The sequence below is a fragment of the Osmerus mordax genome, chromosome 2 (genome assembly GCF_038355195.1).
Source record: "Osmerus mordax isolate fOsmMor3 chromosome 2, fOsmMor3.pri, whole genome shotgun sequence".
Classification (NCBI taxonomy): domain Eukaryota; kingdom Metazoa; phylum Chordata; class Actinopteri; order Osmeriformes; family Osmeridae; genus Osmerus; species Osmerus mordax.
The window spans coordinates 22,568,091-22,581,261 of record NC_090051.1 but is presented as its reverse complement, the minus strand read 5'-3'; the positions used below and the strand labels follow the sequence as shown (position 1 = coordinate 22,581,261).

At 43.1% G+C, this 13,171-nt stretch overlaps 1 protein-coding gene across 1 annotated transcript; it reads right to left on the bottom strand.

The window, feature by feature from the left end:
* Window positions 1–104: 104 nt before the first annotated feature.
* On the bottom strand, window positions 105–11,410 carry LOC136932807 (ly6/PLAUR domain-containing protein 1-like). Its single transcript, XM_067228076.1, has 3 exons — window positions 11,362–11,410; window positions 9,925–10,059; window positions 105–340 (listed from the first exon to the last, which is right to left on the bottom strand). The coding sequence occupies exons 1-3, from the start codon at window positions 11,408–11,410 to the stop codon at window positions 105–107; spliced, it is 420 nt and encodes a 139-aa protein (XP_067084177.1).
* Window positions 11,411–13,171: the final 1,761 nt, after the last annotated feature.

The following is a 13,171-nucleotide window of genomic DNA, read 5'->3' as shown; positions in this document are numbered from 1 at the left end:
AGGATGCCCACCTCGTCAACTCAAAAGCACACCGTTTCTTCTCCTCCTTCTTCTTTTTCTTTCTTTCTTCTTTTACAAAGACCCAGCTGACTCTCACGATGCCATCAGCAGAGCATGACCGCTGAAGGCAGGAGGAGCAGGAGGCTGAGCAGGGGTGGCGTGCTCAGGGGCGAGGCGTGAGAATAGGCCGGGTGTTTCTTCTGCCGGGGCTTGTTACACAGGTGCTCGCTGCAGCAGCTGATGCACACTGAGTTGAGCTTCCCGGTGCAGAACTGCTGGTAGCCGGAGGAGGCTAGGAGACAGGCGGCGGAGGCCGCGCACGACTTGCGGTAGTACACCCCTGGGGAGAGGACAGAGAGAGGGGCTGTTAGACCAGACCTGAGGAGGGCTGGTAGACCAGACCTGAGGGCTGTTAGACCAGACCTGAGGAGGGCTGTTAGACCAGACCTGAGGGCTGTTAGACCAGACATGAGGAGGGCTGTTAGACCAGACCTGAGGGCTGTTAGACCAGACATGAGGAGGGCTGTTAGACCAGACATGAGGAGGGCTGTTAGACCAGACATGAGGATGGCTGTTGGACCACACATGAGGAGTGCTGGTAGACAAGACCTGAGGAGGGCTGTTAGACCAGACATGAGGAGGGCTGTTAGACCAGACCTGAGGGCTGTTAGACCAGACATGAGGAGGGCTTTTAGAACAGACCTGAGGAGTGCCTCACACAGTCAAGTATGCTCTCACACATATCCGACAGAGACTACAAATCTGACTTCAAATCTGTCACACCTGACCTCTTTCAGATCCCCCAGGCTCAGCACTGCTGCCTGTTGGAGACACTGCTGCCTGTTGGAGACACTGCTGCCTGTTGGAGACACTGCTGCCACCAAAGAGGCCAATAATAAATATCTGGAACAGTTAGTGACTGTGAGGGTGGAGTTGGAGCAAGATTCATTAAACAATCTCCGTTTGATAACATGAAGTTTGATTTGGGATGATGAAACCTGATTTTCCCTGATGGAGAGTAAAGGAGGTTTACCGTCCTTCCAACATCACAATTTAGCATACTGTATGTTGAGTGTTATTCTTTCCAATCTTTGATCTTCTTGAGTGTTTCGTTTGAAAAAAAGTTATCAACATTTGAGACAGTAAATAACTTGGCACCTGTGACTCATCGTGGTTGTGCACCAGGAACTACCAAAACAAGATTTTCGGCGTCAAGATCACTTGTGACTAATAAGTCACATGAGAGCCGTTCCTAGGGTGCAGCCTAAATAATCCACTGTACTGTAGTTGTATAAAAACACGTTTTTTGTGTGATTTGAATCAGATGTTAAAGTGAACCTTGTTCCAAACTCATCCTCCTAGCAAACTTTTAGCTTCCATTTGTCCTCTTCTTTACAAAGAAACCCAATTAGCAGAGATGAAGACAGGAACATTACACGCTGCACACAGAGTCTACTCTTTTATCAAAGGCACAACACTAATGACCTCTACAACTGTGTTACATTAGTCATATCTCCAGGACAGAGTGTGGAGCAGAAGCCAAGATTTCATAGAAAGGAGTGCGGAATATGAACAAGCAAATTACATTACCATGTTTTTTTCCTTCTTCTATGGCAGCTTACTCAAATGTCCTAATGCACAGTGCGTAGCATCGAGTCTGAGGGAACGTGCTGAAGGCTACCTAATCGCTGAAAAGCTCATTATGTCCTCTGCTTGAGATTAATTGTATTTTATGAAAATGCTAAAGAAAAAAAACATGCAGAATAAGATTTGCTGTAGACTTGTGGTAAGTGTACAGTAAGAACAGGAAATGACCTAAGAACCTCAGCCAAGCGCAGACAAACCAGCAAATCAACAGCAAGTTAACAGTGTGGGAACATCTACATTTGTTCCTATTCCTCTCTACCACCTCTCTAACACAGTCTTCCAGGGCTTTCAAACAATTAGCAACATTTCCTTGTTTTTTGTTGGTATGTGTATAAAGAGGTAAAGCAGAGGACAGCCTAACTGCAGATCCTTAAAACCTGACTCATGTTCTGTTCAAACCCAAACAGAAGCAGTGGCTGCCAGACTTGCATGGGGGCCGATGGTCTTGAACGCTGGAGAGAACCTTTCTGTCTGTGCCATGAGGGAGCAAACAAGCCAATTACTGTGTGTGTTACTTTGTGTGTTACTGTGTGTTAAAATGCAGGTCTAGACTGGTTGTTTGGTATTGACGATACAGTGTAATCGACAAACTAGAAACTAGATACTGGGTTGTGACTGAATGATATAAATAAGATGATAAGATTATCCTTTTAAGGAGTCAGGCGGATTTGCATTTCAGAATCAGAATCAGAATCAGAATTTTAATCAGATTTTGGTGCAATACTTCTCTGAAAGCTACCTACATGTAAAAATGAACCAGTATAGAAAAGCAAGGGTATTGCTGGTCTATGAGAGGAAAAAACAACTAAACATATAACTTAAAACCTCTCATTCTGTTCCAGTCAGATCTCCAGATATCCTCAACTGGCTAGAAGGAGCATATTATAGCATCCTGTGTGTAATGTGTATGATTTCAGCACAGATCCCCCACATCCACATTGTCACAAAACAGCAAACATGCTTTCCAAGTACAAACCACTTGTACACAGTCACACCCTGTGTCCACCCTGACTCCTCTGACCTCCTTCAGGTTCTCCTGGATGTTGCTTAGCTGGCCTCGTCACCCCAGCAGCAGCCCAGCTCAGCGCACAGCCTTCTGGGACCGACAGCTACTAAGCACCCACCCTCAAAACCCTCTAAGACACATACTGTCTGTGACTCCTGGATGGTCTTCAAAGCCTAGTTGATGCTCTCAGCATTTCATATGCAGGTCTATTTTGGTTTAATGTCATGTCCTGTATTTAATTGGGTTTTCTGTGTGTGTGTGTGTGTGCTAAACTAAAATATGCTGTGCTAATTCTATTTTTGACTTGTTTAAGATGAGGGTTGAAAGTTCAGGGTTGGCAGCCTACTGTAAATGGGTCTTTAATCCAAAACAAATTCTGTCTGTATGCACAGTTCCACACACAGACTCCTAAACCTGCCCCTTCCCTGCATCTCCCCACACCTCCAGCGTTCAGGAAAGACTTCCTGTTTAGAGAACATTTCCTCTCACTGTCATAGATGCTCTCCAGAGGAACCCTGAGAGCTGAGGTGTTGACATGTGCCAGTCCAATCAGAGCTCTTTGTCCCTGTCTTTGTGATTGTAATGGCATTCTGAGAGCAGTAACACACAATCGCTCCGAGCGCAAAGCCTCCAACAAAGTCAAGGCAAAGACGAGTCAAGTCATCCTGTTTGTTTTCTGAAATCTTAACGACCGAATAAATCATACCGGAGTCCTAGCAGCCGGATTGGATTGATGCCTCGAAAATTACAAGGTTTCCAAACCACGCTTTATGACAGTTGTGGCTAATTTCATAATAGGATTCATCACATTCATATGCATCTACTGCCACAGGCACCATCACTTATCATTGCGATTCGAGGCACAGCACATAAACATGTTTATGTATAATTCATCCCGATTGTGTTCTATACCTCCGTTAATGCGGCTGTGGTTCCAAATGTATTGTATGATAGGCTGGGCTTTGAGCTGCCAAAATCATCGCAACAAATGTAAGACAGGGAAAGACAGGAGGCTCTAACAAGTACAACAAACATTCAGACCATCTGCAGAGCGTGCTTTTGTTTAAAATATTCCTAAATATGGTCGAAATGATCATGTCAAGGTATTTTACAGGGGCAAAGAGAGGCAAGGAATTCGAATGATTGTGCAGAGGCTGTGAACACACACACGCCTCCCAAGACTGTAATGAGAATCGTTATGGTTGGCTGCACGAAAAGCCGTGTGGTCATACATCTCGGGAGCCTTGTGTGTGGGTTGGATTTCACTTGTAAATGAGGGGCCTGCTGTGCAGTCAGCAAAGAAGGCAGAAACTTCTAGAAGTCCTTGGCGAAAAGTACAGGTACCTAAAACACTGCAAGATCGAGAGCCAGCCATTCAGTCCTTCAGCCATCCATTCAGTCATTGAGCCAATCAGCCAGCCATTCAGCCAATCAGCCAGCCAGCCATTCAGACAAAGTTCCTCTGTGACTTGAATAAAGTGCATATCAGAACAGAAACAATCAATATTCCCAACACAAGCTCCTGTCTGGCCCCCAATGGTGGAATCAACTCCCCACCTCCATCAGGGACACTGACTGTCTCTCCACCTTCAAGAAAAGGCTCAAGAAAGACGCACTTGTTCCGGGAGTACAACGGCACTTAGGAATGCTTGGCTGGACCTGATGTTAGTTTCCTCCAGGATCACAATGACTCTTATTGAGAGACTTGTAGCTCTTGTTGGTTAGTTGTAACGGATTTAAATTCTTGTACTCGCTGTGAAATATTTTACTGTTGATCGCTTTGGATAAAAGCATCTGCTAAATGCATAAATGTAAATGTAAATATTTCATAGCTGCAGTTACAGTCATCTCTGGGAATTTGAGGAGATATCCTTAAGTGGATGATGGACCACGCGCTGTGGTCAGTCTAAACAAACACTCTCACTAAGGCAACCCGTATATTTTCACTCTGAAAAGCTCACAATTTCGTTTATGTAAAACCTGCCAAAGCACTAAAACCAGATGACATTATTTTTACGAGTGTTCATAAAGATGTCATTCACATAGCCTTTAATGGTATCCACATGAACGCCACTTCGGTCGTAAAACCCCAGTCCAGGATTTTCCATAAACTATTAGCAGTTACAAGGCAGTTTCATAATGAACTAGAGACTATGGAACTCTCAGAGCTCAGATAGACAAATGCGTTGTTTGGCTACTGCTGAATAATGCCTCTGAATGGACATGAGACTGAAAAACAACTTGATGTTTTTTTAATATTTGTATTTAGGTGGGAAAGACAGACCGCTGTTCAGAGATAATGATATCTTCCCCTTTATCTCTTGGCCCTAGTTCTAATTACAATACCTAAACGAATTCTGATCTCCCTGCCTTTTAATAAAAACCTCCCATGTCAATCCTATCACTCATCTCCTAAGTACAGCTCGAGAAAATTATATTGGGAAAAAACTTTATAGTGATAAGAAATAATAAGGAAAAACCAAATCAACATCTGAGACCACAAAATACTACCAAGAGTATGACATTTACATTTAGTCATTTAGCAGACGCTCTTATCCAGAGCGACTTACAGTAAGTACAGGGGCATTCCCCCCGAGGCAAGTAGGGTGAAGTGCCTTGCCCAAGGACACAACATCAATTGACACAGCCGGAATCGAACTGGCAACCTTCAGATTACTAGCCCGATTCCCTAACCGCTCAGCCACCTGACTCCAATGACCAAATACTAGCAGCAGTATAAACAAATACTACCACCAGTTTAACCAAATACTAGCATCAGTATAAACAAATTCTACCAAGAGTTTTAGCAATAGGATCTCCAAGTTTTAGCTTCAATCTTAAATCCACAAACACAGGCTGATGAAGCAGATTCTACCTTTACACCCCTGTCACCAAGGACCAGAGAACAGCTGTTCACAATCACCAGAGTGGGTAACTGTTTATCATTCCCAGGTGAGATTGCAACCAGGTGAAGTGAAGGTGCTGAATAAGACAGTACCTTGCAAACTAGCAGAATATTTCAATGTTCCTCACAGGTCTCGTACGTAAAATATCAGATAGTTTGCTATTGAATAATAATACAATTTGTTCATTTAATTTGTGACCCAGGCTACATTTCAGGGGAAATTAATCAGCTTCATTATACACAGAAGAATACAGAACTTCTTCAGTTTACTTAGCAGCACATTTACGTCAAACACCCAACACGGAACATCAAACAAGTTAGATTTAACTAATATATCTTTCATACATATTTATGGTGCTGTAGATTTACAATCCTCAATGGAAATGCCATGTGCTCATAGCAAGAAATGTGCATCTTAAATTAAAGTAGTGGTTGATCAAAAGTGACACAGATTGGAAACATGACTGCCATAACTTTTAATTAATGTAGACAAGATGCTTGAGTGGAATTACTTCATACATAAAACAAGAATTTCTCTTTGCTATTAAGACTACTCAACTAAAACGTAAAATACATGTTTTTTTGCTGAAACATGTGCTGCGTAAAACCATTATCGATGTCCTCCACAAGGACACAGGACTCCAAATCTCAGAGAAGCCAAATTACACATTTCCAAATTACCACAGGGATGACTTCCAGAATCATTTCAAGTCTTAAGATAGGCATAGACTGTGAATGTAACCCACTGTGACTAACTACATCATAATTTCCTCCTTGCTGATACAGTAAATTAACTTTCATGAATAGTAATGCCTCATTTAGATAAGCAGCAAAATGGGACAATTTAGCCTGATGTGTAATGTTCTCTAAACTTCAGCTAGAGTAGTCAAACACCAAAAAGGATGTGGAAAGGAGTTTCTAAAGCGACATTAGCGAGATGAGGTTGCTAGTTTGAAACCCAACCAGGCCCTCTCAAGAGGGAAAGTGTTATGCAACTTGAAAGAAACATTTCTTGTTTCAGATGCTTGTTAGCCTCCTACCTTAGTGCCTCTGAACATGATGCTCAGTCCCCAAACGACCTCCACGGACCGGACTACAGTTGGGCCTTGAATACGTGAAGGCCCATGATACCGTAAAACTAATGTCCACATACTTCCTTTACATATTTGTATTGCTTATTGTATAAGCAAAGCCACAAGGAGCTTATATATACAATATATAAGCTAATATACATATAAACCAATCTTTCCAAACAGCAACATTGTATCTTCTATCCGCTGACCGACTGGTATTAATAGAAGACTCCTACTCGTTCCACCTGTGAAGAGAATCATGACATTTATCTGTCTTGTCATCGCGCAAGAGAGTTGATGCCCCTGCCTTTCCGATTAAACCTTAACGAGCGATGTCACCTCCTCGTAATGACAGGCGTTCTGGCTCAGATAAGAAGGAGCTGTGAGCAAAGGCTTCTTTTAATCTCCATGTCACAAGACATTTGGTATAATGAGATGGAAGAAGCTTGGCTCTCTTTTAGTCTCTATGACGGGAGTTATCTGACATGCTTGTCGTAACTAACTGTTATGTCGAATCATGTCATGTCAGGTTTGAGAATCGAGATTCAGCTGATCAATATTCATTCACGGACCTAATCGAATTCAACGTTTCAAAGGAGGAGTTTCAGACACCCGGCCTAAGCCGATAGCTCTAAATCTGTTGTTGAACAGCAAGCAGTGAACATGTCTCTATATGTGAGCCATTTCGGTTGTAAACAACGTATTAATCATTTTATCAACATCAGCTGGATAAACATATCTTGGGTGATTACATCAGGCTACTTGCTGGCTCTGGGAAATGGCTTCCACAAATAAGGATGGAAGCAAGCTCTATGTTGTTAATGATAGTCTGCCTACACAGGGGCCGAGAGGCAATCCCTCAGCCACAGCCCTCAAGTAGCTCACACTTGTTAGAGTGGATCGCTTCACCCGAAAAAAGCCAACAATTCAGATGAACGGTGTCCACAGCAATCACCCCTGCGGAGAGATTGTGGATGAAACGCGCCACTTGAAGGCGCCAAGTGAAGCCACACACCCCTGTCATTCCTCAAGATGTAATCAAAGGGAGACAGTGATGAAGATGGAGGGATGAGGAGATGGAGGGACGAGGAGATGGAGGGACGAGGAGATGGAGGGATGAGGAGATGGAGGGACGAGGAGATGGAGGGATGAGGAGATGGAGGGATGAGGAGATGGAGGGACGAGGAGATGGAGGGATGAGGAGATGGAGGGATGAGGAGATGGAGGGACGAGGAGATGGAGGGACGAGGAGATGGAGGGATGAGGAGATGGAGGGATGAGGAGATGGAGGGACGAGGAGATGGAGGGATGAGGAGATGGAGGGATGAGGAGATGGAGGGATGAGGAGATGGAGGGACGAGGAGATGGAGGGATGAGGAGATGGAGGGATGAGGAGATGGAGGGATGAGGAGATGGAGGGACAAGGAGATGGAGGGATGAGGAGATGGAGGAGGAGCCGGCTCCGGCGTCCTCGGGAGCACGATGGACTGAACAATACCTCTCGTTTAAAAGCAGAATGCGGTTATTCTAAGCCAGGTGATGGTTCCTACCACAGTCCTCCTTCCTTTTCAATGTACTGCAAGCCGCTCTGCTGGACACAGTTATTAATGTGAATAGCAAGTGACACGTGGAACACTTGGCGGGAGGTCTACATGCCTAATCCTTGTGTGGAGACATACAAACAGAGGGCGACACACTTCACAACTCCTTTATATTCATCACGTCTCAGCATGAAACGGCATGTACAATCATGGGCTTAGAGCAGCGAGCACGGAGCAGGCGCAGCTGAGGAAATCAAACAGACTTCCACTCGGTTGTTAATGAATGTAGTCTCAGCCGGTGAGATCCTGACATAATGGCTAATGTGCATTTTACGTTTCAAACGTATAGGTAAGATTAAGATTATAAGCGGCCAGAGGAACTGCCCGTTCTCTACGTACTGCATGTCCAGTGGAGTATGATGATGTAGTCTGAGGAGAAGCCAAGACTCATGGGCATTCGTGTAAACATTTTCGTATTAAAAACGGGAACCCTCTGCGGTGCAATGTTCTTGGTCTTTGGCTCCTGAAGCGCATGTTGTATGTTCAAAGAGCAGCTTATTACTTTTGTTCATCTGGGGAAACCAAAAATGGCTTCTGACAAAATTACCCAATTTCAAGGAGCACGATAAGAACGCCGTCCCAGGGGCAAAGCAGAGGCTGACCGGTTATGACCGGTTATGACCGGTAATGAGTCACAGGAAATAGACGGAAATAGACAGCAAACAAGGATGAGAAGGATGCTGGAGAGAAGATCTGAACCACAACACTCTGGGGTGACAGGCGGGAGTTGTGATCACACCAAAAACATCTCTGATGGGTTACAAAAAAAATGGTTTCAGAACTCCTTGAAGACTCCTGGGATGTGAGGGGTTTAGGTACTCAGACACTGTACTAGAGATGAACGTATATCTAGTGCTTATTCAGCCTCACACAACATGGAGATACAATTCCTCAATACAAACAGTACAGTTGTTCCTCAGTGTCACAGCTTAACTAGCCAAAAAACCTCATACATACATCCTAGACAATAAGACATATAGTTTACTATGACCTTTTCTGATATTCTGTTGAAATCTGTAAAGTTTCTTTTTTTTTTTATGAAACACAAAGGCTGGCTTGCCAGAAATGTATGGAAACGGTTTATATTCACATCCCTGACAATGGTTGGAAATGCTGATTAATACAAGCCTCCAGGCATTACCGCTGTCATTAAAAACCAGGGGCTAACCAGGGGCCCATATATACTCCAACAGCATCTGATCAGTGAAACTAGACTACTAGTGGAGTTTAGCTCACAGCAAGCTCATTGTCCAGGGTAACAGATCAGTTTTTTGATGTGCATTTATGCATGCTGGTGTTTTTGCACGGCTAGAGCATTTTCACATCCATTGAAGTACTTTATTTTCGCCCCCAAAAAGACAGTTTGTGGGAAGACACATGAACAAGGTCACTTAACAAATTGTTGTTAATTGTAAAATAAACATGTTAATTCTTAATTTAAAAAACTGTGGCCTTACTAACTCAAGCCAATTTTATATTCAATATTTCCTTTGTAAAGTGTAGAGGTTTAATATGTGATTCTTATTGCAAGATAGAGTAAACACGTATTCCCATTTGCAGCTAGGTTATGAAAGGGGGGAAGTGAGCTTAAGTATCCCACTATAAATAGAGGATTCTCACAAATCTGGGCGAGTTTGTGCACCACACCTGAATGCAGAGCAGCATGAATGACACACAACACAAAGGCCTCACCATCCTCCTTGACTAGAACCTCCATCTGGCACATGTTCTGCACGTTGACTGTGCAGTTCACGATGAACTCTGGCGTGGAGCACTCGTTCTGGGTCACCTCCTCGCACTGGTAACACTGGATCTGCAGAGCCATGCCTGAGGCCAGCAAGAGGAGAGGCATCAGCGAGATCAGCTGCACACTGCAGTAGCTGCACGTTGTAGAACAATAACAAACATGTATAGAAACATCTAATATAAAAGAAAATAGAACACTAGCGCTCTTGTATGCTCGAAGTACGTGTATGAATCAAACTGCATCAACCAACAATTCAGAAAGATTAAAGAAACGATCCAACTGATGCTTTTTAAAATGTCAAACTCTGCAACTTGCTTCTTCAGCAGTTGAAATGAAAAGACACAGTTACTAAATAATTTACTAATATTTCAGACCTTTAAAAAGTTGGGAGTTTGACCTGGATGTGCACTGTAGAGTGCGGATATTCTCACGATGACATGCTTGACCAAACTCACGTCACCGCAACCTACCTGACGAATGTGAAGAGTCAGTATAAAGTCGTCAAAGATTGTGTAAAGAACAAAAGTATGCACTTTAAGGGGTTTAATATCGGCCAAACAATCAAAACTATTCTCCTGTCTTTAAAAGAAGAGTGGTAAACTGTAGCCTATTAACATTAACCAAATATGCTGGAATTACACTCTCTTCGATTTAGGACAGTGGAGTTATAGCTTTATTCCTGAATCCATCCACTGTTAGCCTACTTGCCGATTATACATTTGACAGGACAAAAATCCAAAGCTTCTCAAAATTCGCTTACGTCAACATAACATGGCAACGAATAGCCTAGCTTTATAAAACCATTAAGTAATGATGCCTTCACATTTATGTGAAGATGTTCACTTCAACTGTAAATGCTGCTTTATAATAGAGGTAGCTCCGTTGCGTTAAGTGTGTTTAACAAATCACATCCTCACCCTTTATTACCTCATTTCTAATATTGTCACTGCGCTTCTCGCTGCTTTCAGTGACCCGTTACATTAACATCACTATCATAACAGGTGTCCACGAAACCATCCCAATTAGTTGAATGAGGAAAAAGTTCCGGATTTCTGAAATTTTGAAAACGAATCAGGTGCACCCGTTCTCTTCAAAATTCGATGCCTTCTTCTTAGCCTGCATCAGGTAAAACAAACTATTCTTGCTCTCATAGAATAATTTGTTATAAACGCCTTGCGTAAAACCCGGTCTCAACCCAGTTGAGAATAAAAAATATATTACGGATGGCACTGTCCACCTAAATGTCAACTACAATTTGCCTTATTCACTATAGCCTGTATAGCCTAATTATAATGTCGACATGTAATCTTAACACCTACGTTAAAACTATCACACGGACATCTATTTGCATAATAACATAACAAACATATAAATTAACATACCTGACTTGAATATAAACCAGAACAAAGTTGTTAAAGTGAACAGCCACATCCTCTACTTGGTGCCGTTGGAGATATAACCATTAGACCTGGCTTTTCGAGGAAGATAGAATCCTTCGAACGATCAGACGTCCGCGCATGGCACAGCCTTCCCGTCCCGCGCCGCTCTCACCTTTACTTCAGCAGCAGCCGGGCTGCGCGTGGAGGGGGATAAGTGGGATGGTGGGGGTGACGACGCTGTGTACCATGTGACGCTCCTGTTTAATCAAAGAATAGTAGCATGTTTGACATTACAGTGACAATGTAGTCAGTGGCCCTACAAAGAGTGCATGGCTTGATGACTTGCAGAATCAATGTCTGTGATCTTACAAAGATTTATCATTTGCCTTTTTCCACTTTTTTCAGGGTGTGTCTTTTACATTTTAATCGTAGCCAAATGTATTCTCATCAAAGAGTGTAAATATCGTGTAGCCAAATCACGCCCAAAATTCCAACTCGGATTTGTTTTCTTCATTATAAGCTCTCAGGGTAGCAAGTAGGCTGCACGTGGAAGCAGATACATACCCTCGTGGTCCCTGTGTTAATGCGGGAACGATCCACAGACCTGCCATGATCACAATCTGGTCAGCATGGAAGTGTCTCTGACACGGAGCCCAGTCCTTAAACTCCAGTCCTGGTTCATCCTAGCATGGCTTACAGCCTGGCGTTCCGCTGGCTGTGAGATTACATTTACATTTAGTCATTTAGCAGACGCTCTTATCCAGAGCTACATACAGTAAGTACAGGGACATTCTCCCCGAGGCAAGTAGGGTGAAGTGCCTTGCCCAAGGACACAACATCATTTGGTTTGCATAGCCGGGAATCGAGCTAGCAACCTTCTGATTACTAGACCGATTCCCTAACCACTCAGCCATCTGACTCCCTGAGCTGTAATTTCCTCTGAAACAGACCATAATACCCTGTCTCTAATACACCACAGAGCCACCCCACAACACTAACGGCCTCCAGACTCATTTGTACAACATGTACCGTGAAGCAATGGTATGGCATACAGCCACCTAACAAAATGATCAAAATTCGCCAACAAAAGAAAAGGGTCACCACTCAATATTGACAAGATCTGACCCTGATCCTGAGTGTAGATCCTTTTTTAAATTTAAAGATGTTGTATTAAAGTAGCTATATGTCATCTTTTAATAATGAGATATCCCTTGAACATACAGGAGACATCCACTTGATCTGAGCACTCCAGCAAGCCTGAAAGATGAGACAGGATCAGGGGCTGTCAGTGAGCCACTCCTGACTTACTGAGTTAATTAGCTTTATTTATACTTGGATAATCACCCATCAAGAGACACTTTACTTGTTATGAATCCCCTGCTTTGACAGAGCTCAAAATCAGTTAATTGTCTTACTCAGTGAGTCATAACATGAGAGGAAGTATTTCACAGGTTGAAGAGACTTTTGTCACGATGTTTGGCAGCACGCCAGGCTATAGTTTGAGGAGTTGCTTTGGTGAATATATCTAGTTGCCTGAGTCTTTATGACTTTATGTTGGCTACAAATCAAAAGAATTGAGGGTTTAGTTCAACTGCATATGTAATGAGAAACATTCTCTCCTAAGTGAAAGGGTTTGTGTTTGACATAAGAGCTGTTATTGATATTCGTTATGCTTGAAAACACCAGAACCGAAAATCATGTGGGTGTTTTTAGGATTGCGCTTACCTTCAGTCCCTGGTGATTTATCTATTATCTCTGATCACTGATATTTATGCAGCAGATCTTCCAGGGAGACCATACAGGAGAGAACACT